General features: G+C 36.3%; 1 protein-coding gene across 1 annotated transcript in view; it reads right to left on the reverse strand.

Annotated features, from left to right (window-relative positions):
- Window positions 1-27,282, reverse strand: part of trappc9 (trafficking protein particle complex subunit 9) — a 215,446-nt gene that overhangs the window by 147,931 nt on the left and 40,233 nt on the right. Inside the window, exons 12-13 of the mRNA XM_079879309.1 lie at window positions 7,852-7,937; window positions 531-657 (exon numbers count right to left, since the gene is read on the reverse strand). Of these exons, the coding sequence (XP_079735435.1) occupies window positions 531-657; window positions 7,852-7,937 (213 nt within the window). The remainder of the gene's footprint in view (window positions 1-530; window positions 658-7,851; window positions 7,938-27,282) is intronic.

The raw sequence follows: 27,282 nt of genomic DNA on the forward strand, positions 1-27,282 counted from the left end.
GAGGCAATTAGAGCTCATTAAAGTCTTCCGAAACACGCTCATGATTTGTAGACATTAAGAAATGCTGGAATGACCATAACAGGGATCAATGAGTTTATCCTATTTTAATGAGAGGATATTTAGCTGGTTTATTCAAGCAGAGGAACACTTTACTTGTTTTTCAGTTTGAGGCAGACTTGATTTCTGCATTATTATACCATTATGAACCAGAATAAATGTTCAGTAAAAAAAAATTTCTACTTTTTTTACTTTTTTTTTTTTTTTTTACTTCACTGGTCCATTGATTTTGAAACATTAGAATACTGATGAATTCAAAAACAACCCCACTTACCTACTTTAATATTTACTTAATGTACTCAATATTTACTCAATAATATTTCCTGCCCATTATACTATAGCAAAAAACACACAACAAAAAGAAAAAAACAGAATACATATTCACGAGCCAATCAATTCCCAATTGATAAAAATCATTGTTTTCTCTCTGGATATTCAGCTTCAGTTCTGATTAGAGGTGTTGTAAAACTCACCGTTGATGGTGATGTTGCCTGCGGTGCGTGGAACTCCGACCAGAGTCACCGGATACAGGCCAGACTCCGCTGGCAAAGACAGAGCGGCGGGAAGAGACTCAAAATCTACACCTGATGTCAACAGACCCTGAGAACACAATCACAGAGGATATAGTGCTCAATAGACATTGGTAGATATATAGTGGTAATGTTTTATATATATGTATGTATCAGAGAAGTGTGAAGAATGAGTAAATAATGACTACACTCTAAAAAATGCTGGGTTGTTTTAACCCAACTTTGGGTCAAATGTGGACAAACCCAAACGTTGGGTTAAAAATGTAATTGAAAAATTTAACCCAACGGCTGAGTTTGTCTGTATTTGACCCAAAGTTGGGTTGAAACAACCCAGCAATTTTTAGAGTGTACATCCCCGTGAACCGGAAGTTGCAAACGACTTTTCTCCAGTTTTATGACGTATTTCCAAGTGAAAGGGAATATTGAACTGAGGGCAGGGTTTTACTCTAGCGCTCCTCCTCTCCATCTCTCACTCATAGCAGACTAACGGTTTGAGGGGAGTGGTTAAGCGTTTCCCGACCCAAGCCGTCAAACTGACATCATCAGAGAAGGAACGCCATTCCAGACCGGAAGTAGCTTTTCAGATTTTGATTAAAGATTACCACGGCAAACAATTTTTTTTCCTGTGTATTAACTTGCACGGATTAATTGTTCACCACAAGACTAGTAATATGTGCTAACAAAGTAAATAGGGTCAATTTTGCTTTCATGATGACTTTAATTTGATTGTTCTCATTTTAATACCAATAAATAAATCAAACAAAATAAATAATAAATAAATAACAAAACACTATAAAAACTAATCTAAATAAACTCTTTGATAACATCTAAATACAAAACAGAAAAAAACACAAATAAACAAATTAATAAATAAACAATGTGAGAAAAAAAGCCTGTATTATATTCTTTCTTAGCTCAGAAGTTTGTGTAAATATTAATGTATTGCTGCTGAGCACCTGAGGAATATAGGTTCACTCTAAGCATGGCGAGTCCGCTTTTAGCTATTATGCCAGCCGCAGCTGGAACCAGCTTCCAGAGGAGATCAGATGTGCTCCTAGTCACATTCAAATCCAGACTCAAAACACTTCTGTTTAGCTATGCAGTTACTGAATGAGCACTGTGCCACTGTTCGTCCGACTGTTTGTACTGTATTTTATTTTATTTTTCTAAACTGTTTTAATTATTCTTATTTCTTTTATTATTTTAATTTATTCTATGTAAAGCACTTTGAATTGCTATTGTGTATGAAATGTGCTATATAAATAAACTTTCCTTGCCTTGCTTAGTGTTTAATATGTTCTCTGGCTTGACTTATGGTTTTCTCACTAAAAGGAAAAATCATTCAATCTACAAAAAGGGGATGATTAACATAAACGGCACACGAACATTTCACAAGGCAGCAATTAAGCCCTTCAACTTCAACTGAAAACACATATTTACCAAATACAGCAAAAAAGCAAAACTAAAAGAAACACAATAGCAAATTTTTTGGCATTTTGTGGCAGAAAACACACGGTCTTACTGATTTACGTTTTTTTTTACTCTAGCTTTTGTCTTTGCGTTAAAGATAATAACACTAGAATAAAGAGATAAGACACAAATGCAGAAGCCAAAAGCAGAATGAAAAGACAGAAATAGATCAATGAAAAACACAACAAGGTTTTAGTTTTTAGTTTTTTTTTCACTGCTCCTTTCCTTTTCTCTTTTTTTTTTCTCCAAACATCATATAATCAATCATCCTGATATCAATCTGATATGGAGGAGATGAAATCACTCCCAGCATGCTCTCCCCATTACCCATGGAGAAAATTGCTCCTGTTCACAGAACTACAAAGAAAGGAACCAGCGTTCCCAGAATCACAGCGGCAGATGAGAGCGAGAGACAGAGACAGATTGAAAACCAGCCGTTTACTCCTCCGTCGTGGAGGTGAGGGCCGACTATTACTACACCTCCAGAAGTCAAGCTGCTCTCCGAGGAGTTTTCCCACTTTCTATTCATACACGAGACACCACTCAAGACTCCATCAAATGTGCTTTATGGGGTTTTTATCATATTAGCCTGAATGAACCCATTAAACTCAGAACTCAACAGGAAACAGGATTTTCCATTTCTCCTGATATTCGGTCCGCTCAGTGTCCAACGTCTCTGTGACATGAAGCGTTTCCATCTATCCAAAGAGAACTTTAAAGTGAATCCATTTCAGTCAAGCAATTTGGAATTACATTTCGCACCCAACATATTAGAGAGTCAAACTAAATATTTAATGAAAGAAAAAAAAGATGCTGCATTTTATTTATCATCGGCTAATTTCCAGATCAAAGAGTGCAATAGGAGAGAGAGCAGCGCCAGCACTGGTAAGATCATTGAGTCTCATTACTATTAATGGAGATGATTGTGTTTTAAGCGTCTGCGAGTTTCCACTTCAGTTTCATTTGCTGCAGTTTGCGCTTTCTGAAGAGATACTCATCTGCGGAGATGCATGTTTAAGTAGCGCTGTCATATCATGTCATATAGCCTATAACACGCTCTTATATGTTTATTTTTTAACATTTCGGGAGGAATAAAATGTACATAGGCTATGTGGTTTCAACAACCAGATGCATTTACACTTGCACAGTTTCATCTGGAATGTGTCTCATACCTCCTCCTGAAGTGGTTTATATTTCTGGGTTTAAATCTGGCCAGATTGGACTCCAAGATGTCTCACTCATTCAAACTCTGAACAGCTGAGCAGCTTTGTAATGAAGACGCATAATAATGCAATTAAAGATATCTGCTTTTATGTAGTCAAATCTTAATTAGCCATAGGCTACAATGACATGTTCAGCTCTGAATTCTAGTTGTAAGTGGTTAACCTGTAAAACAGTTTACTATGTAAAACCTGCGGCTTATATTGTATGGAGGGATTCACTATTGTATAAGCTGTATTTTGAAATAACTCATTTGCATTTCCTTCCTGAAAAGGTTAATTAGCTTGACAAGTAATGCTAACGATCTGTTCTTTTCCGGCCTGGATGTCTAACGGCAGACTTTCTTCAGCTGCTACAAAGACCCCATGGAAATATATGCTCTTTGTGTGTCTTTTCTCCCCTGTTCCACCTGACAAAAATTATACAACCCATTTTCAAAAGCACCGTACCATAATCATACACTTAATTAAACCGAGAGCAGAGTCAAAAAAAAAAATTCAAAGCAGTTTCATGAACTGAAGACATTTGCAATTAATATTTTATATGTAGCAAAACAGTTTTTAATGCCTATATAAATAAATTAAATTACAAAATAATAAAATAAATGAATAAAAAATGAAACACCTTAAGCCTAGTAGTAAAAAAAGTTTAAAAAAAATAGATGGATGGATGGATGGATGGATGGATGGATGGATGGATGGATGGATGGATGGATGGATGGATGGATGGATGGATGGATGGATGGATGGATGGATGGATGGATGGATGGATGGATGGATGGATGGATGGATGGATGGATGGATGGATATAATACAATTGTCATATATTATCACTGTCAGGCGGACACCAAGTATGTCCACCACAATCTCTACTTTTCAGGAAAGTGAAAAACACTTTTTTTTTTTTAAATAAAAGAATGTGTTGATATTGTGGCTTTATGTATGGCCAGACACTTGAATGTGTCATTATATTAACAACATTAATGTGAGAATGGCCACATTCAACGTACAGGCTATAACGTTTATTGTAGCTTCAGTATGTGGAAGTTCTTTTTTTTTTTTGTAATTTGGCCAAAATATCATGGTATAAAAGATGAAGTGCTACGCAAAAGCTATTAAAGACAGTATTGGCTATAACTCAATAACAAACGCTACACTAAGACTCTCTTCTCCACTCCACAAATACACAAAACAGTATTGTTTGCAGAGTAAAGAAAATACAGTCAAAGAACCAGTTCTTTATTTACCTTTGCTTTGCAAACAAGCAGAGACGGTCCAAAATGTGTGCGGCCCTTCATTTGAGACTGAGCAGGGTGGAGTTATGAGCTTTTACAGACAGTAACTAGTAAGATGCTGAAAGGACAGACAGCATTGTAGTACACTGAATTAATTCTGTGCGGCCACTGTAAGGTCAGCAGTAAGGTCACACTGGTTCATACTGGCACCATCTGACACTGGCTGTGAGTTTTATAGGGCATCATGCTGATTCCATCTGGGGGCAGATCTGGGCATGTATGGAACAACACAACTCACCTACAGAGTCATTTTCCTTTGCACACATCTACACTAAAGTCTATGCCTGGTGGGAAAGGACATAAAAAACCTTTGGACTGGCGTTTAACCTCTAGCTGGAGTGCACACCTGTGCCCTGAGTCTGTGGGGTGTCTATGGTCTAACGGTTATGGATCTGGGCTGCTAACATAAAGACAGTGGATTTAATCCAACAGTCACTTCAATCACAGAACTGTTCCATCACTATTGTGCCCTTGAGAAAAGTGGGTATTCACTTCCTTTGGGGAATACAAATATAGCTCTGTTCCCAGCCTCGGTGAGCTGCCTACCTAGACAGCGTTAGGCATCACAGGTGTGAAATTTAGCAAAAATGCTAAGAATGCATTGCAGCAAGCTATGTAATTCATCCTCTCCTCGGGTCCCGAAACCCATTTAAAAAAATAAAATAAAAAATTGAGTGTTCATCAGAGTGGTCCAAGGCCTTAGGACTTTTGTCACACTTGAACCACGAACACACACAATTTATTTTATTTTTTTACTGGATTCGAGGAGTTAAAAAAAAAAAAAAAAAAAAAAAAGTAACAAATCCTTCCCTTGCGGGTCAATTTGACTCCCTTAGGAATGAATGGAATGCGAGGAATGCTTCAGTATACATAGAAAATCATGAACTCATGAAGAGTCATGAAATATCATGTTAAATTATTTTTTTTCCAAAAGAGGTCAGCATAGACATCCAAACTGACCCAATGTGAGATACTTTGAGCTGATTTGAGCTGGTTATTGCATTATATTGGAGAGATATTTTGAATTTAATTTGAAAGTATGTGAAGAATGTGCTTAAATTATATTATTTATTGATAAAATCTAGAAATTTAAAGGTACATAAAATAAAACTGAAATTATATAAGCTTTCTGGACAAAAAAAGAAGTATAATTTTAGGGATTCATGTCAATTTGACCCGTGAGGGAAGGATTTGTTACAGGATGCGAGGGAAGGATGAAGGTTAAAATAAAACATTTGAATAACATAAAAAATAGAATATTTCATAAAAATAACTACAGTAAAACATTATAAAATAAATACAAACAATTACAAACAAAAATTAAAAACAAAATTAAAATAAATTAACATACAAACTGAGGTTGCTCAATAGAAAGAATGGTTGCTAAAATTTGAAGATGTCTTATTATGGCCTAAAAAAATATCTCCGATGGAGCACAAGAACGCGTTCTCCGTGAACCGCCTCTTAAAAGGCAATTGTCCAGAGAGCAGACAGAACTTGGAGAGCAACATTTGATACACAATCACCTTGGTTTCTTAGGAACATCTCCACATGGCTGGATTCTGGTAATTGGGTCTTCGATGAGTGGCCCATTATAGTGTCAGGAAGACACCGTAACCCCTCTCCCACGTTCACACAACCTGTCGTAATGTCTTCAGTGTGATTCTGCCTCTATTCCCCTGTCATTATGATCAGGTCTCAGTGACCAAAATGGCCCTCGAGCCACCAATACGCAGCACCATCTCGTTTCAGCTTTAACTCTAAAGTGCAGATAATATGTAGAGTGAAAATCACAAAAGATTTTTGGCAATGACATTTGCAAACACAATGAAAACATCATGTCCCCAAACCACAGCCTTGTCAAAAAACACCATGTCCTGAGTAGGTGCAATGTAACACGTTTCCAGCACATTTTTTTCCATTGTTATACACTTCAAAAAGAACTATTCACAAATAAAATCTGCATTTTCTCTGACAGTGATGATGTAAAATCTTGTTTTCTACCGTGATTAGGACATTAGAATGTCAACCACGGGTTTTCTGAATCTTTACAAAAGCAATTAAACTAAAGAGCACATGCACTTAGCAAGCTAAATGTCTTTTCCATACGAAGACGAAGAAGAGAGTGTGTATAAAAGACTCCTTTTCTCTTTTATTACCTTTCTCTCATTTTTCAATTACAATTTTTTTTTTATTTAAATATATATAAAATAGTAAAATAAAAAACAATATAAAACACTTTGTTTTTTTGTCTAAACGAATTCTGTTTCACACTTTAAAAAGATTAAGATTGGATGGATGGATGGATGGATGGATGGATGGATGGATGGATGGATGGATGGATGGATGGATGGATGGATGGATGGATGGATGGATGGATGGATGGATGGATGGATGGATGGATGGATGGATGGATAATGGATGGATAATGGATGGATAATGGATGGATGGATAAAGGATGGATGGATGGATAATGGATGGATGGATGGATGGATGGATGGATGGATGGATGGATGGATGGATGATAAAGGATGGATGGATGGATGGATAAAGGATGGATAAAGGATGGATGGATGGATGGATGGATAAAGGATGGATAAAGGATGGATGGATAAAGGATGGATGGATGGATGGATAAAGGATGGATGGATGGATGGATAAAGGATGGATGGATAATGGATGGATGGATGGATGGATGGATGGATGGATGGATGGATGGATGGATGGATGGATAATGGATGGATGGATGGATGGATGGATAAAGGACGGATGGATAATGGATGGATGGATGGATGGATGGATGGATGGATGGATGGATGGATGGATGGATGGATAAAGGACGGATGGACGGATGGATGGATGGATGGATAAAGGATGGATAAAGGATGGATGGATGGATGGATGGATAAAGGATGGATAAAGGATGGATGGATGGATGGATGGATAAAGGATGGATGGATAAAGGATGGATGGATGGATGGATGGATGGATGGATGGATGGATGGATGGATGGATGGATAAAGGATGGATGGATAATGGATGGATGGACGGATGGATGGATAAAGGATGGATAAAGGATGGATGATGGATAGATAGATGGATGGATGGATGGATGGATGGGTGGATAAAGGATGGATGGATGGATGGATAGATAGATGGATGGATGGATGGATAATGGATGGATGGATGGATGGATGGATGGATGGATGGATGGATGGATGGATGGATGGATAATGGATGGATAATGGATGGATGGATGGATGGATGGATGGATCTTACCATGTTCTCGACACGCAGCTCAAATGGCATCGGATTATAGACCATTAACTGCACCTCACACACGTCGCCCTGAACCCACTGGAAATCTGCAACACACACACACAAACATTTATGAAAAGCTGCATGCTATATCAATGCATAAAGACAGAAGAACATTTAGCTTCTAAACATAAGAAGATTCATTGATGTTGACAGGCCTGATCAATACGTTTGCATGAACTGCTCTATAAATCTGGCCAAACTGAATATCCAGCGGCGATTGTAAATATTTCATTTCACTTGAGGGTGCAATAAGATGACCTGATATGACATTTACATTTATGCATTTGGCAGATGCTTTTATCAATCTGCATTCAAGGTATAAACTACAGGAATCATACACTTGAATTCTGCTCTCTGTTTTTGCATAAATCCTTCAGAACTGAAAGTTAGCAGACCACATTTCACTGTGAGCTTTTCCATTAATCCAGAGACGGAGTCTTATACTGATTAAGCTTTTCCAAACAATGGCCCCTGGTTCCCTCGGGAGGAGATTTATTCACTGTATTATCTACAGTATGCTCGCAGATTTCACGCTCAAATTAACCAGAGCCCCGTCTCACACTAATAATCATCCGCCGCTGAAGGCCATATGGAGTTTAGAACGCATTCATTATTTTCAAAGAATGAAAACCAACAGTCTCTATTCTTGTCGGTTGCCTCTGCAATTTTGTTATTGTTGACATTTCTCGTAAATTCCAATCTGAAAATTCACACCTTAAAAATAAAGCGGTTGTCATTGTGAGATGCCCAACACGCTGGAGAGTTTCAAACTGCACACATTACATTAATAAAAGGAGGCATAAGATATAGACAGTTCAAATCATTTTGAGGTTGAATAAAACATAACTACTCAAGGGATAATGTACAATCACATGGTAATTGCACACACACACACACAAAAAAAAAGGTAATTACAGATTATTACAGATCCAGATTTTTATAGCTACTGAATAAGTAAATACTAGACATGAAATACTAATTTGAGTTTAAATTATGTATGTGAGAAGAAAGATAAATTGTGATGTATATTTAAAATAAACTTAAATTAAATATGTACATAAAAGTAAAAATGAATACAATTAGTTAATTAACAAACAAATAAATTTAAGAAAATAAATATGAATACTTTAAATATGAATAATTAAATACAAAAAAATTATAAATAAAATGTAAAATGTAAAAATAAAAATAAATAAATAAACTTTTACAAATTAGTTTATAAATAAATAAATGTATAAATAAATAAAATTCATATATTCATAAATAAATATCATCAGTGTGTGAGAAATAATGGGCACCCCTTTGTTATAAAATAACGTAATAACTCAAAGTCTCCCCAATCCCAAATCATCCTGTATCTTTGCACTTCCATCAGGAATCTAATAATCCATTCCAAACAGGTGCATAAATCCAGTGTGAACGAACTGTTGGGCAAACACCCGAATGGACGCCAGGCTTTACTCCTGAGGGAAATTAAAGCAAGGTTGAAAAAGGAGCTTCTTTAGATGCTGGGAAGCCCGTGTGGGAGATGGTTTTCCTTAAGATGAATGCATCAGAAGACAGCACAGACCTCTGAAATGATGAGAAGGGGACAGGACAGGCCAGGCCAGGCCAATTAAATATAATATCCTACTTAAGGAAGAAGCCCATGGGGCGGATTAAGCATTTGATTTGAGTTGGATGGCACAGAAAGGCCCTGTGAACTGCTGTGAAGAAGATGCGGAGCATTATGGGTGTTTTATGGAGACCAGAAGCTGTAAGGATGTGAACGAAGCCAAAGCAATGAGAGACAGACAAATCCACCTGTCGAGTCCAACATCCACAGCTTTAAGTCAATGTGAAACAGCAATCGCATTTCATTTTAATCTCTGTAATGTGACGTGAAAGGAAAAGGCTAAATAGTTTCTCAACGTTGGTTAATATTCACATTATAGCTTGTTCGACCTTGGTTAAATAAACTAAAAAGGAAAATTGATGTTTTGGCTCATGTTCAGTTTAATCAACAGCGGGACAAATCATAAATACTAGATCAGTTACTCTCTCTTCACAGGAGGATCTTGAGGAGACACTGACCTGAGGCTTTATGAGACATTATATACGCTCCAACTATGCATGAAACATACATGGAAAAGGAGTGGAACGGAGATGGATGAGAGAGACATACATATATTTATGCATATACTTTATGACGCTCACCAAAAAAAATAAAGTGATATTCTTAAATATAATTGCAATTTAAAAGAACTGTTGTCTATTTTAATATATTTAAAATGTCATTTATTCTTATTCATATTATCTTCAGTGTCACATGATCATTCAGAAATCAATGATTTGCCGCACAAGAAACATTTATTATTATTATCAATGTTGAAAACAGTTGTGCTGCTTCATATTTTTGTGGATAAAATTATACATTTTTCCAGGATTCTTTCAAAGTTCAAAAGAAAATAGAAAAGGAAAAAAACAGAAATCTTAGAAATGTCTTTAATGCCACTTTTTTTATCAATTTAATGCATCGTTGCTAAATAGAAGTATTCATTTCTTTAAAATAAAAAAATTAAAAAAATAATACTGACCCCAAACTTTTGAACGGTAGTGTATAAATAAATAAAAATATACAAAACAACAATTACATAAAAAAAAAAAAAAAAAAAAGGGATTTTATATAAAAAAAAAAAAAAAAGAACATCGTAGACTTATCGGGTGGCTTAGGCCACACTGAAAAAAATTTGGAGTAGGATTTACTTGAAAAAAGCTAGGCAACTTTTTCCACTCAGAAAATGCTAGTAAATTTACAAAGATTTGCCAAGTAAAAACCTAAACATATTTATCAGTAGCTTTAATTAGAAATCGTTAAGTTAAATTTACTTGGAATTAATGGAATATGGAATTAAGTAAACTTTACTTAACCTAGTTAAGTGAAAGTAACAAAGAAAATAAGTAATTTTAACTTGGCTAGTAAAAGGTTGATTAATATCGATTTAGTTGAAATTTCCTTTGCATTACATTTCACTCAAACAATAATATTGAATTATACCAGTCATTTATAGTATGTGCTTTACTTAGATTATCTAAGTAATTTATTCTACATCATGTCAGATGTTAAGCCTCATGTGAATGCAAAGACCTCAATACTTGGTAGACAATACACAATGACGGTAACATTTGATGGATCGTTTTTGTGTTTGAATGTGTCATTTTGAGCAGAAAATGTACTCGAAATGTCACAAAATGGCAAGTTACTAATCCTGACAACAAAAGCAATGATAAAACAGTGTAAATACAGCTGGAAACCAGTGAAAAATGAACCTCATTAATTATTCAAGGTCCAGTGCATGATGGGAACCCCAGTATCAGAAAAGTTGAGTAATTTTTACTTAATTTCATTGAGTTGATATTTACGCTTTCATTTCTACTCGCTTGAATTAAGTACTGATATGGAATTTACTTAGTTTTTTTTATTCTTGCCTGAACTAACTTTTTCATGTAAATTACATTGTTTTTTTTCAGTAGTATTTACTTCACCAAAAAATAATTTTTTGCAGTGAGAAACAACATTGCAATTCACCTAGCAACGCCCTAGCAACCACCTAATACACCTTAGGAACCACCACTAAGGAAAAAACACCACTAAGTCATGATGATGGAGAGATCTGCATGGAAAAACATCTTCAGAACTCTGTTATGAGACGCATCGCTGAATGAAACAAGATATTCAACAATTAAAAAGTTCTTGAATTTATTCAGCCCTACCAGTATTGAGCCCGACAATACTAAATGATGACATAATTTAATGGAGTAAATGATGACCATTTTCATTTTTAACATTATCCATATAGCATGTACGCTCTAAGCAATCCATTACGTTTGATGAAAGACTATAAAAAGCACAAGCATCCCGCAGTGACTCACACACTCGAGGACGACAGGAAACCCTGCTCGAGTGAAGCTGACTCACGAAACCTCCACAGAGATCTCTGCTGTTCTGCATGTGTGAGGAGCTCTCCTGAGTGACTCACATCATGTTCTTCAAACCTCGGCAGCCACACAAAAGCACTATACCGCAACACTCAGTGTGCGAGCGCATGCTACAAGTGGAGTCAAATATATTTGAAATAAGTGCAACTGTTAGGGATGTTTTAACACTCAGAAGCCAACAATGACATTTTCTTTTTACACTAATACTTGCTTACAAAATAATGTACAGTTCATACTGTATATACTGTACTCTACCTACTAAAAATAAAACATAAAACAACTAAAATGGCAGCCGCTTCAACAGTTAAACAGTCAGGGAGACGCCGCTACACATATTACCTTTAGCTGATGTTATCAGGCACGTTTTCTTATAACTCGAATATTTCACATGAGAATATGAGTGAATCTGAGGCAACCTGTCAAGAAAGTTCAAGATCACATTACACCCCAATACCAAACAGAAAAATAGAATTTTTTTTGCATTAATGCAATAAAGTCTTTAGAATGATTGGAATTGCATTGCGACATTTTCAGGATAATTAAGCATTTTACTGCCCAATTATCATTGCAAAAATTGGCCTGATTTTTAATGAAAGTATTATTTTTTTACTGTATTACAGTTAAAACACTGTTTAGTCAAATATTTTTAATTAAAATGCCATATAAGAACAGCTAGCATAATTAATAGCTGCTTTAAAAGACTATTTTGATATATAATAATGACAAATGGGGAGATTAACTAGTTTAATTGTCGTATAAATATCACATTGCAATATATAGATATATATCTTTTTCTAAATGCACAATATAATTTCTTTAGGTTTTTAGGTGTAAAATGTGACCTGGAAAGCACTTCAAGAAATTCACCCATTTGCAAATTAACATAGTGATTAAGTATTTTCATGTCAACAACAACAAAGCCGCTTATGGATTGACTTCGGCAATGAAACATTTGCAATTAAGGTCATTTCAATTAATTGCGAAGCAGCATAATGCACTGCAGTTGTTTTGCATGTACAGTTTCGTTTAAAATGTATTTGCAGTCTGATCAAATATTGCAATCAAACAGGTCAAGTTGAGAGCACTGCATTGTGGGATAAATACTTCAAATTTTGGAAAAGTGTCATAGGTCTTATTTTACACTATTATTATTATTTTTTTAAAGTAGTTTGATATTCACAACATGCCTAAGGTCATTCGATTGCAAATGTTAGATCAATTAGGAAGCCCACATTAGATGTTTTTGTGCTAAAATCTCTCTTTCTAAAAACAACCCGTGGTTTTTAAGTGTTTGTCTCCAGCAGGACAGCAGTCATTACATCCCCACAGTGTCCTCGTCCAATACAGCTTGGCAAACAGGGATTGTGGGTCCGCTGTGGACATCTGCTGGAGTGAGAGCTAGTGGACGCACGCTCCATCCCACATACACAAACACGTCAAATATTTGCCCTTTTGAGCGTGGCTTCGCGATAAACCGCCCTAAGTGGTGTTGAGACCTGGCAGGTGAAGACACATACAGACCGTGCCACGAACGCAGACGGTGTCATCAGGACAGGATGGATGCACCTGTCAGTGTCTCTGATTCCCATCTGCAGGGGTCAGGAAGCTTCCAGGGCTTTTACAGTGTGTGGGGAAAGCAAGGATAGCTTTGAAAAGCTGCTCCATCTGTTCACTAACAAGCACCTTTTTCACACGGGTAGCGAGGCTGGCTGGCCACTCCAGCTCCGGCGACAGATCTGGGGGAGCGAGAGTTTTGTAAACCCTGAAAATCAGGGGAGAGCGAGAACTCCCCGTGTGGGAACTCCTGCAGGTCATAACAAATGTTAACGAGAGATGAATTGGCTCGTTAGAGAGTGCTGATTATCAGCGCGAGCACAGCGTGTGAGCAGCTGTTCTCCCCCACACAACACACACACCCAGAGACCACTCATAAACGCATGCACAATATGAAATATAATTGAATTAAGATGACCAATATCATAGATGAAAAAGAAAAAGAAAAAACAACCGCATGCCTATGCTTATAACCATCTTCCACAATCTTTTTTTTTTTTTAATCATTTAAAAAATAAATAACTTAAAACAAATAAATGATTTAAGATAAATACAAAGATAATTTAAAATAAATAAAATAATTGATAGAAATAAAAGAAAACAATGACTTAATATATATATATATATATATACACACAAACAAAAAGTTATTTAAAACACAATGATTTTAAATAAATACAAATATAAAATACATGTAAATATTTAAAAATAATAAATGACTTTAAATAAATAAACAATTTAAAATAAACAAGGAACTTATTTAATCAATTATTTAAAACGAAAATAAATAATGATTTAAAAATAAATAAATAAATGATAAAAGTATGATCAAAATATCACAAATGTATTGCGATATGCATATCCCAATGGCTCAATAACTGGGGTCATGAACAAAAGACAAAAAGAAAATCACGCACTGCTCTTGACTGAAAAACTTTTGTAGCTTTAATAAGAATCAGTATATATTTAATTTATACAGTGAAGACTAAGCAGTGTTTTATTTTTACATTTGATTATTCAGTTTCTGTTGTTCAATAAACCTAATTCTTTTTTTAAATGACAGTTATGCTACAGTAAAATATAATTTAAGATTATTTTACACATTAAAGGAGAACTCCGGTCAATTTTAACATTGAGCTCATTTTTTTGTACATTTGGAGTGCTGTCAATACAGAGAACAACGACTAAAATCGGTGTTGCCTACACCGAGTTATTCTATTTTTAAAATTTGCACCCTGTTGACTTCAATGGGGCAAGTTTTAAACCTGCTTTTAGCCTCTTAACATCCTTGATGTGTCATTACAAGTGCACAGAAAATGTGAGTGATTCCTTCTGAGTGAACACGAGTGAATCTGACTGCAGTAGATGTGAAAGATATGTATAAAAATGATGTTATTTAAGCCAGCGCAAATACCTGTATTTACATCCTGTTTTCGGTTGAAGTCCACAGTAGTCGATTGCCGAGTTCACGCGCATAGGTTTAGTTACCTATGATCACGCGCGTGAACTCGGCAATGTTAAAATTGACCGGAGTTCTCCTTTAAGCATTGTCGTATCGCATATCAAATATGGCATTATCTAATGAGTTATTGCATATTGCTTTTTACTTCAATATCGTGCAGCCCCATAGAGCATATCTAGCACAACATTCTTCAAAAGAGTATGAAAAATCCTGTTTCCACTGATACGGCCTCTTTAATTGATCAATCTTCCTGAAGCTGGACTGCTTTTACAAACCGCTGAAACACCATCAGGCCGGGAGGCCGCCTGAGACGAAGTCCTGATAAAGATGTTAAAGAGTGTTTAATGCCTCATTACGTGCATAATGGAGGAGGAGAGATCCCCCTCTCCCTGCAATAGCCATCCGTTCAGGAGCCAGGATAAAGCGCTCTCCTCCAGCTGTTCTGCTGGAAGACACACAACTCCAGACACCTGCAGTCCTGCACCGCTTCTAAGATCCTTCTGAAAACCCTATGAGATGTGTCTCACTTCAGATAAAACCACAAAAACTATTCTGCAGAACATTTTAAATAAATGTACCCCCTCAACAGCTCAGCTTCTAGTTAATAGTTATAGTACAAATATTTAAACACTTGAACCTGAATGTCATTGCAAGACAATGTAAAGAAACATAGCACATGCATACTTTTTCAGCAAAGCATTTCTGTATTAGTGATGTTTGCTATAGGTTTTAAATGATAAAACAGATGTAGTGTGGATGAGGAGAACTAACTTCAGACATCCACCAATTATCATCAAAACCCCAGCTGATTAAAAAAACATTGCAAAAAGAGAAGTGAAGTTAGTGAAGATCTAGAATTCAGTTTGCAGATGACTTTTTGATATCTTATAACTAATGAAATGACAGTCATGTTCAAATACTTGTTGGGCTCACTGCATCTATCTCCTGAAAGTTACACGCAGCACGGCTGATTGAGTTCATGAACTGATAGTGCCGACAGCAGCCTTGGTGGATCAACACGGCTACAGCTGATAAACAATCTTTTAATTAAAGAGAACCTATTGTGCAAAATTCACTTTTACATGGTGTTTGAACATAAATGTGTGTCGACAGTGTGTGTACACAACCAGCCCCATAAGGGTAAAAATCCACCCACTCGTTTTTCCTTTTTTTTTTTTTTATCCCATAAATCATAAACAGTTTCTCAGAATAAGCAGCCTTTTGCAGTTTCTATGCAATGTGACCTTACATTGCACAGGCCCCGCCCACGACTGGAACGGAATCTGCCCTATTAGCATAGCTCCGCCCCTCAGTGAGCTGTACACAGTCCACCATGTTTATCTCCTCACCAGAGCATTTAACAGCAGCATTCAAGTAAGAAATGTATTCTTATTAAAGCTACTAAAGTCATTGATTTTCTGTTTTTCTTTTGCTGATATTAACAGCATATTTAGCAGTAGAACTGTATATTATCTAATATACACATGCGATTTCTTTACTTGCTGTTTACATTCAAGTTCACAAAAACAGTCTATGTTTATGTGAACTTTGTGTGTTTTTGTCAACCTTGTGTGTATTTAACTGTTCAAGCGCAATAAGACGTGAAAGAGAGCTTAGTTTAATACTCAAGCTTCACGCAACAATTTCAAAACCTAACAAAGCACCATCTTTTGCAATCCTGATGACAAAATCAAATCCCACCCTAAAATATTTCTAGCTCAACATTCTGTTTCCCTCGCATAATGAATCTTGTTGTCATTAACGGAACCTTGAGGAAACCAGACAGGAGATTTAACAAGAGGAAAACACATTAATGAACACTATTGGCCAGTTTCGCAGACAGGGCTTAAGTCTAGTCCCAGACTGAATGCACTGATATATCTTAAAATATGTCACTGCAATTGTTTTGTCTCAAGATGCACACCAGTAATGTTTTGTTTTTTAAGGCACGTTTCTAAAGCTACTTAAATGTCCTAATTAAACGGAGGCTTACTCTTGGCTTAATCTAAGCCTTGTCTGTGAAACTGGGCCTATATTTATTGCCTGAATGTATACAAATCTGCCAAATGCAACTATGAGGCATGACGATATTCAAATTATAAACATTGATTTTTAACACCATGATTTTCTGCAAAGCTGCTTAAAAATTGTGCACTGTGAAAAGCGCTATTCAAATCAATTTGAATTGACAATTTCAAATAGCTATTAATCAATGTTTATATATCCTTTACAACGTGAGCTCATCGTCTAGTCTTGCAGAAATAATTGCGTTTGTCACACACACTACTCATTCTGTTCTTTTGGTTAGTTCCTCCATCACACTCGCAGATGAATGAATGAATGACTGAGGCATTTATATAGCGCCTTCATATACTACTGTACACCCAAAGCGCCCAAAGATTTGGACGTCAGATTAAAGCTTTACCACAGAAACAGTTCAGATCAGGTTGTACGGAATAACTCAGAAAAGAACACGGGGTCACAGAGATAATTACACAGGCCTGCTGTACTTTGAATCGTAGTTTTCTGCTGCCACTCTGTTTTAATGCGGATGAGAGTTTCTTTTTTTAAATACCCTCTCAAATCCAACTTAATGTGCCAATATAAGCCATTCATAGGATCAATTAGGCATCCTGAAGAGTGTAAACATCCCCCACATCTGAAAGTGCATAATCCCCTACTATATAATATGCAAAAATCAGGATGATACAAGAGATGAATGTCCAAATACACAGAATTCATAAGAAGTAGACCCAGATCACCTGATGATGGGCTGAAATGCACAAATAGCTTATTCCATTTGCACTTCATATGTGGTTCGATGTGAAAATAGAGACTCATATCCATCTCTTCAAAGCAATTAATAATTAAGGAAAATTCCCATTTGTACTTGTTTGTTTGTTTTTTTTGTTTTTTGTTTTAAATGATGAGGCCCTTAGATGAACAAACTATATTTTCACTTCATCAGGGAATCTTTAAATGCAGCTTGCTTGTTTTCATCTCTGAATGTGCCGTTTAAAATTGCGGCAGGGAGTTTTGTTAATAGCAGCCTTGAGGTGAGAGAAGAATTGTTTGGCTCATAACCAGCAGTTTTACTACCATTGCATACAAAGAAGCTCCCTTTGGACAGAATATTAAATATTCAGATGTGCTGGCTTGCATCAGAGCGGAGAACTCTGCGGTATAATCAGAGAATCACAATCAAAATCCAGATCACTCAAAATTGTGTTACCGACAGTTTGGATGGGTCATGATGGCAGACAAATGTGTTTACAAAACAAAAATAAAAATAATAATCTCTCTCTCTCTCTCTCTCTCTCTCTCTCTCTCTCATATATAAATCTTATCCTTCAGGTCTTATCCTATATTATATATTAAATAAATCCTTCAGGTCCTGCAAATTCTCTTGTCTTCTGGGAAACAAGCATCTTCTGTTGCTTCCAAAGGGCAGTACTAAATGAAAAAAAATTATATTTAGACAAAATAAGAAAAAATAGAAAATGTCATCCTGTTCAAAAGTTTTCACCCCCCGGCTCTATATGCATTGTGTTTCCTTCTGGAGCATCAGTGACTGTTTGAACCTTTTTTCAATAGTTTGAGTCCCTCAAAGTGTGAAAAGATGGATCTCAAAATCATAGTCACTGCTGGAAAGGGTTCAAATATGCAAAAGATGCTGGAAAACTGAAGAATTTGCAGGACCTGAAGGATTTGTCTGAAGAACATTTGGCAGTTTAACTACTCAGGACAAACAAGGGACTCAATAACAACCCTCACAAAACGAATCAAGGGTGTGTAAACTTTTGAACGGGGTCATTTTTATAAATTCAGATTTTTTTGTCTTGTGGACTATATGTAAACATCTTTTAGGTAAAATATCTAATTCAGGACAGTACTAAATAAACAATGTATTTATTTTTGTTAAAATAATTTACATTTTGCAGATTTTGCAAGGTGAATGTAAACTTTTGAGCATGTTTATATACATACACATATAAGGCTACTTGGTCAAACGACCCATGACTTGAAGATCCCGGTCAAGTGTGAAAATGTTCATTTTCAGCATCATTACTCCAGGCTTCAGTGTCACGTGATCTTTCAGAAATCACTCTAATATGCTGATTTGTGGCTGGAGAGACATCTTTGATTATTATCAATATCAACCGTTGTGCTGCTTAATATTAAACACTGTGACATTTTTCTAAATACTTTGATGAATAGAAAGTTCAAAAGAACAGCATTCACTTGAAATTGAAATCTTTTGTAAAATTTAATGTGCACAACTGCAAAAAAAAGTGAATTTCTTTCACAAAATAAAATTTACTGACCCCAAACTTTGTAACACTTGAGCGGCACTGTACGTATTTTTTGAAAATCATTACCAGACAGACTGAACATAGGCGAGAGTTTTAAGACAGAATCCCGACAGTTTAATGAAGTCAGAATCTTGATCAAAGCCGAGAGTCTCATAACGCCGATGAGCGAAAATTCTCTGCATCTGGGAGAAGTAGTCAATCCAATCGTAAATATCCAGCATGGGCGAAAATAGCTACAGACTTCTCTCCGGCTCATCTATCTCACACACACCTGAAGGATGCTGGTCTCTTCTCTGGGAATAAGAGCAAATATATTCACTGTATGAAAGGCAGCTTGAAGGCAGATGGTTCCTCCACGTGCACAGGGACGACAACAAGTCATACATTTAGAAAATGAGTTTTGGCTCAGTCGATCGGGCTGAGATTGAACAGTGTTTGGGGTTTTCCATCGGGCTGCTGGGGAGTTTGATCTGATATGGCTGAAGTCTGATTCTCTGCTCTGGAGGGAGTCGACCGGTACGCATCCGTTCTTGATCAAATAATGAATATTTCATCTGTATCAAAACAGCCAACAGCCATGTGAGGTTTTAAGCCCCAAATTAAAAAGCTGTCAACATCAGGTTGTTAAGCAAGAGAGTTTAATACAACACACCTCCAGAGAGCATCACTTTCATGATTTCAGGAAATCTCAACTTTATGATATTCATTACTAAAACTGGCAAATAAACACCCTGATGTGACACCTGGGTCTATTTGAAAATTCTGTTTTCAGATCTATCATAAGAGCAACATGATCCAGGAATGTGTTCTGTTATCAAAACCTCTGGTATTGTACGTGCAAAACATTACGAGTTCACCCAGAAACTTATTAAAGTACTACCATTATATTTAGAATATATAAACTACAGGTCAAAAGTTTTGGGACAATATGGTGAGTGATTTTTTTTTTTTTTTAAGAAATTGATATTTTTATTCAGCAAATATGCATTTAATTGATCAAAAGTGACAGTAAAGCTTTTTACATTGTTAAAAAAGATTTCTATTTAAAATGAATGCTGTTCTTTTGAAATTTATATTCAAAGAATTCTGAAAGAATTGTTACAGTGTAATTATATATTTGAGTACTGAGTAATATTAAGCAACCACATGTACTTACTATAGGGTTAGGGTTAGGATTAGGGTTTGGTTGAGGGTTAGTTGCATGTAATTATGCATAATTTACTGTTAATACTATGGTAAGTACATTTAGCATATGTAACAAGGACAAAGTAAAATAAAGTGTAACCACACAAAATATTAAGCAGCACAATGGTTTTCAGCATTGATAATAATAAGAAATGTTTTTTGAGCATTAAATCATCATATTAGAAAGATTTCTGAAGGATCATGGGACACTGAAGACTGGAGTAATGATGATGAAAATTCAGGAATAAATTACATTTTAAAACAATCAAACAGAAAACAGTTATTTTAAACTGTAATAATATTTCACAATATTACTGTTTTACTGTATTTTTGATCAAATTAATGCAGCCTTGGTGAGCATAACAGACTTTCAAAAACTTACCAACCCCAAAGTTTGGAACGCTACTTACTGTATGTAACTGTGAATTCTGCTTTACAGGTAAACACGTCATTACCCTAAAAGAAGTCTCTAATTGTATTCGTTTTATTATAAATGAAAGAAGCCTGCTTCCATTTAGTGGTTTCACCTGACATATTATCTGCAGAAATAATGATTTAAAATCGATGGTATTTCAAGGAGACATTCACATGGCGACGTTGACCACTAACCTTACAAAACTCTACACACTCCATAAGATAAAGAAATTGACTTTACGTCAAGAGAGACCTAATCTTCCCTCCCTCCATTGGCAAGACTTTGCTACGTAGACAAGAAAGACATCGCTCTCTTTTTTTATGATTCAAGATGCAAACAGGATCAGGCAGAACTTGGCGGCCTCGAAACCCTTTCTCCGCCTGTGCAATTATAGGAAAACCCATCTCCTGTTATATAAGCCCCCTTTATTTTACAGCAAACATCAATCTCGGTTATAGAATCTGACATGGAAGGCAAAGCACAACATGGAGCATAAAATATTCTGTTAGTCTGGAGCCACGGCGCTGGACAGATGAGCAGAGGCGGCTGTTATCTCTGGTATCTGATCACAGGAAGAAATGAGAGAGGAAGAGGAGAAGACAAAAAAAGGCCGAAAAACTAAATGCCCCTCAGAGCTGACAATTCACTCTCGGTTCTGCCCCGAGAACCAAGGCGCGCGACAATTAACCGAAGCGTTTGCGAGCTGTGAGGGCGGCTGTCAAACTTTCTAAAAAGGAAGCCACTAGAGAGACAAAGCTTGAGAAGATTCCAATGGAACTTCCTGTAATTCATTTTGGATCAAGGTGCGAGATTCGTGTTGCCTTCGGCTCCAGAGAACTGCAGGCGGTCTGAAAGATTGAATCACAGGTGTGTAAACAGCGTTTACGGCTTAAACGCTACTAGAAAATAATCTAGTACAAGCAATACTGCTGAGATATGGATGAAAGTGTCTGCTAAATGCATAAATGTAAATGAGATACAGGCAGAGACAGCTGTGTAAAACACTAAATAATCATCTCAATAATCAGAACGAACCCTGAAGGAGTGTATTTGGTATCCGTCCAACTTGTTTTTTGAAACTTTGGCCATGTTTAGCATGAGAATCTAACTCTTTAGCAGAGTAAATTAAGCCGTGTTTCCACCGCAGGAACTTTCCCCCTCCGAAAGTCCCTGCTTGCGAGGTAGAACTGTTTCAAAGTTCAGGAACTTTCAGGGGTGGGACTTGGGCGCTGAACATGCTGATTGGTTGAGTTCATGCCGCATTTTGGTTGGTTGAGTCTACGCAGCATTTTATTTCAACCACCATCTGTTGCGGTGCGTGCAGTAACAGTCGTCTGCTATTCGAATCAACAATGGAGTTTAGAAAATACGACCGATGGACCGACGACGAGGTTCGGGCTTTATTAAGCTTAAATAGAGGATGAAATCCAGCGGGAACTGTAAAGTAGCGCGCAGTCCTATGACTAATCTTCACGGTACTTTAGACCACAGTGGAAACGCAGACTGGGGGAAAAAAGTTCCTGGGACAAATTGTTCTGGGTAATTTTGGTGGAAGTCAGAATGCATGAAATAGAATCCACTTTAAAAACCTTTCAGAATGAATTATTCTTATGAGCAGTTCCTTTTATTGAATCAAAAATATTAACAAACAAATTATTCTGATAAGTCAGGTCTTAATGAATCAAATGTACAAAAAAAAAAAAAGATGATGAAAAAAAAAGATTCCAGATTCCAGACTGAATGATTCTTATAAGTTCATTTTAACCATTTAAAAACATTTAAAAACAACTGATTCTTATGAGCCGTTGTGCTTTTTACTGAATTAAAATCATTCCAGATTCCCGAACAAATTATTCTTATAAAATGGTTATTTTATGTGCATCAAAAATAACATGATACTAATGATTCTTATGCATCGGTTTGATTTTTGGATCAAATTTTCAAGATGGCATTATACCCCATTTATAAAAAAAAATTAAAAAAAGCTGAACATCGTTTTCAAACTATCTTCTGTGTTGTGCAGAATGGCAATTATTGGATTACACTTAAGTGTAATCCAATAATCCACCCCTAAAACATTTATAACTCACATCATTTCTATTCAAGTGGCACATGAAAACAATCCTCAAAATAAGGCAAATGCTTCAAAAAAAACATTTGCTACTTGATAAAAGTATGTGTGTCTCACCAGTCCAAGTCAAACACAATTATGCACGTATACCTCATTGAGTTAGATAATGCACGACTCCTGCCTCAGTCACTCAGTGTGTGTGTGTGTGTGTGTGTGTGTGTGTGTGTTTGTGGAGGTTGCTTGCTTTGATAAAGGTCTTCTCTCCAGAGACATCTGGTGTGTGTGAGTGTGTGAGTCAGACTGCTTTCTGGCAAGACCGAGAGAGCAACAGAAAAGCAAAGAAAACACCATCTATAGTTGATTCCGAACAAACACACACTAACTAGCTTACATATCAACACCACACGAGTTAGAAACAGACCCATGATCCAAAATCAATGCAAACACGCTCTTTTCGGTTCGCAAATCAAACCGAGGAGTGTTTACCCGGTTGCTCATTACATTCAGCCCGGACAATTTTAGAGCCGTGCGGGGCGGCAGGCGCGTCATCGCCACATAAAATATTCAAACCAATGGAGCCTTGACGGCAAAACAACAAACAAGTGACATTTTTCATCGGCCCAAAGATTTTTCTGTCAGAGAAAGTGTGTGACTCAGAGACGTTAGCCTTGGGTGCTCGCTTTACCCCGAGACAGGCGTGACACATCCCCTCCTTCCTGTGGCATTCTGGGAAGTTATTAAGCGGGCTCGTACCAATCAAACAAGAAGGAGGATCGTATAATGGAGCTTGTTTACAATCCCCGTTTGACACCGCAAAGTGTGTAGGTGCCGGTAAACAAAAAGCAAATGAATAATTGAAACTGTTAAACGTAGAGAACAGCAGGGTAGGTTTCGATAAACTCGAGAATTTCAGACACGACCGCCTGTGCAGGAGGAATATGAGAGGAGGGACGTCCTGTCACGTCTGTGAGGTGAAGGGATTTGGTGATTACTAGATGGCCGTGCAAATGGAGAGCGAATAAATGGCTATTGGACACAGATGTCAGATGTGGCATCAGTCTCTCAAACCTGGAAAGGCTCGAAATAGACTTTTTGGAGAGTAAAGTCCCGTCTGTGTCATTTCCTACAGAAAAAGAATTTAAATGTGTATCTTTAACAACACATTTTTATTCGAATACAGTAATAAATCTAGGTTTTAAGAACCTTAAAGGGATAGTTCACCAAAAAATACCCCTCATGCTGATCCAAACCCGTAAGAGCATTGAAAATTTGCGGATGTTGTTTCAGGGAGTTAATTCAGTAAAGGATTCGACAAAACTGATTAAAATTAGTATCTTGTCAGTATTTCTGAACAAATGATTAAAGAATCAGCTGATGAAAGTCATTTGCAGAGCATCGCCATTGAAAACACTGTAGTGTCTTACAATCAGGGATTGACATTAACACCAGCCAACCCGCCAAATGCGTGTGTATTTCAGCACTGGCCTGTAACGCAGTCACTCCTACTAGCCAACCTGGTGGGTTGAAATTTATATACAATATATACATTTTTGTCACAAGAGTTGTCAAAAATATAGATTTTGTTGGTGTAACAGTGTATGCGCGCACATAAACCCACCGCTCAGCACTAAATTGAGTTATTTTTCGCTGCTTATTGTTTAAACAGTCAAACACACACAAAATAATGCCATACTTGGTGAGTATTCACATAAACACAGTCAGCTATGTTTTAAGTGAAAGTTAACAGTTGAGAAAGAAAACGCATGTGTAACAGTATAATTGATCAGTGCAAAAGTGACAGCAGCCTAATATACAGTACTGTGCAAAAGTCTTAGGCATGTTAATATCCCCCCCCCCCTAAAAAAAAAATGGTTTTAAGTCAGTTATTTATATCTTTTGCTGTAGTGTGTCAGCAGGAAATATCAGTTTACATTTCCAAACATTCTTTTTGCCATTAATTGTAATAATCCAGTGAGATTTGTGTATGCACAAGGAGTCTGACAACAGCCGATATGATCTGATCTCACCATCATCGAGTCCGTTTGTGATTACATGAAGAAACAGAAAAAAACTGAGACAGACTAAATCCAGAAGAACTGCGGGAACATCTCCAAGACGTTTGAAGAAACCTTCCTAGCAAGACTTTTACACAGTACTGTACCTGCTGCCAAATATTAAAAATATCTATATGGCAGTTTTTCCCCATGTTATTGATGTCAAAATTGTGGCCAGTGAAAATGCTGAGTGGCTAGTAACTTTGGAAAAACACTAGCCACAGCAAAAAAGTTAATGTCATGCCCTGCTTACAATACATGCCGCCATGATTATAGGGTCCTTAGAGTGGTTACTAGGGCGTTGATATGCTTTTTCTAAGGTGTTGTGGGAGGCTGCTTAGTGACAACAAACAAGTCTCTAAAATAAAGAAAAAAGCAAAGTGACTCTCTTTTTTTCACCTGTTTTATTCTCTGCAAAGCAAAAATAAATCATAAGTTCAAATCACTATTATTATCACTAATAATAAGCATAAGAAATAGAAATAGAGCTGCTAGGCTAAGCAAACACCATAAAAATGGCAAAAGGCCAACATTTTTAAAAGAAAATAAGGCAGGATCTGACTGGTTTAATTGAAGCCAAAGCCAAACAAGTCCAAGTGGCATTTCAGTGAAGCCGCACTCGAAACCGACCCTGCTGAAGTATGTGGCACTAATTTAACCCTGATTGGAAATGATTCAATTATGTAAACGACCAGAGTGAATCGGTTTTGATTGTAAATCTCCTCATCCTTCATTCTCTTGCTCCCTGCATCCCTCTTGGGTAAACTATCTCTTGAAGACTAGGTGCTTGTGTAATCAACCGGAAATTGAGGCAACTCTAAACCTCGCCTCAACAGCAGAAAGACGAAGTCTTCAGGAATAGTGCCCACTTGTGTCGATTCTCCCCGCCCACCTGTGACTAATCACGACCCGTGACAGTAGCGGTTGACTAACCATTCCAACGTAATTGAGAGTGAAATCGGGACCATTGGGAGTATCCAAGTGGTCATGGGATTGCACAGGGGAAAAAAAATAAAAAAGAGAGAAAGCAGGCACTCACAGCAGACGTTGGTGGGTTTTGGCAGAATGAAATAAGACAGGCTGGAAACAGCCATCTGACTCTTATACAACATGATTTGTTTGAAAAGTCGGGGCAACCTCACACTGAACAGCCATCTGTCTTCATAAGATTCTTGCCAGTTCCTCAGGGCCCCAAAGATCCAAAAATACACCCAAAAAATCCACAACCAAACAATAGAACTCAAGAAAGTTACACCCAGAGTGAGAGATTAGATACAGTCCAGTAATTCAAAATGAGTCTGGAGGAGCTTGAACTACAAATAGACATTTTACTGACGTAAGACTGAGAGTACGATTATTGTAGTGATATGTCTTTTGCATCAAATCTGATTGAAAATCATTTTCAAAAAAAGTATCAAAAAGAAATAGACCATTTCTGGATATGTACCACGACAATGCCAAAACCCAAAACTGAAATATGAATATGATACAAGATTACAATGATATAAAAAAAAAAATGTATTACATTATATAACAATCTATTATATTGCATTATAAAACAATATAATATAATATAATATAATATAATATAATATAATATAATATAATATAATATAATATAATATAATATAATATAATATAATATAATATAATATAATATAATAGCGAACAGTACTGTGATAAAAACAAAATATATGACACAATATGCCATGATAAATATCAAAGTACCATAGTAATTTCATCACTATACCATGATACTTTGATATGTCTACAGTATATCATGGCATAGTTTGTCATTTATTTCGTTTTTAAAGCCTTACACCACAGTACTGTTCATTACATTACATTATATATTATATTATATTATATTATATTATATTATATTATATTATATTATATTATATTATATTATATTATATTATATTATATTATATATTTACAATGTTTTTTTCTTGGTACTTCATATGAACTTAATAATCAATCAGTACTATGGTACTATGGTATGGACTGTATCAAAGTACCATAGTTTGAGCATGTGATACCATCACTGTACCAACTGTCACAATTGTTTGAGTTTAAATAAGTCAGTAAGTGGACTACACTGCCATAGTATTTTTAATGTGGCAAAGTGTTCTGCTATTTGCCTTAACAAGTCTATAAATAACACACCCTGTGCCGTGTGATGCTGCTTAAGAGTTCCAGAAAACACTTCAACTCCTTCCAACCGCCTCCGACTGCCAACAGGGAAAGAGACAACTTAATGACAGCTCCCGTCATAAACATGGATCAAACAGACCACGTGGAATCACAATGGTGTGTGTTTAGTTTCGAATCTTTTAAACAGTAATTAAGATCGC

The sequence above is a fragment of the Squalius cephalus genome, assembly GCF_949319135.1.
Source record: "Squalius cephalus genome assembly, chromosome: 8".
In the NCBI taxonomy this organism is placed as follows: domain Eukaryota; kingdom Metazoa; phylum Chordata; class Actinopteri; order Cypriniformes; family Leuciscidae; genus Squalius; species Squalius cephalus.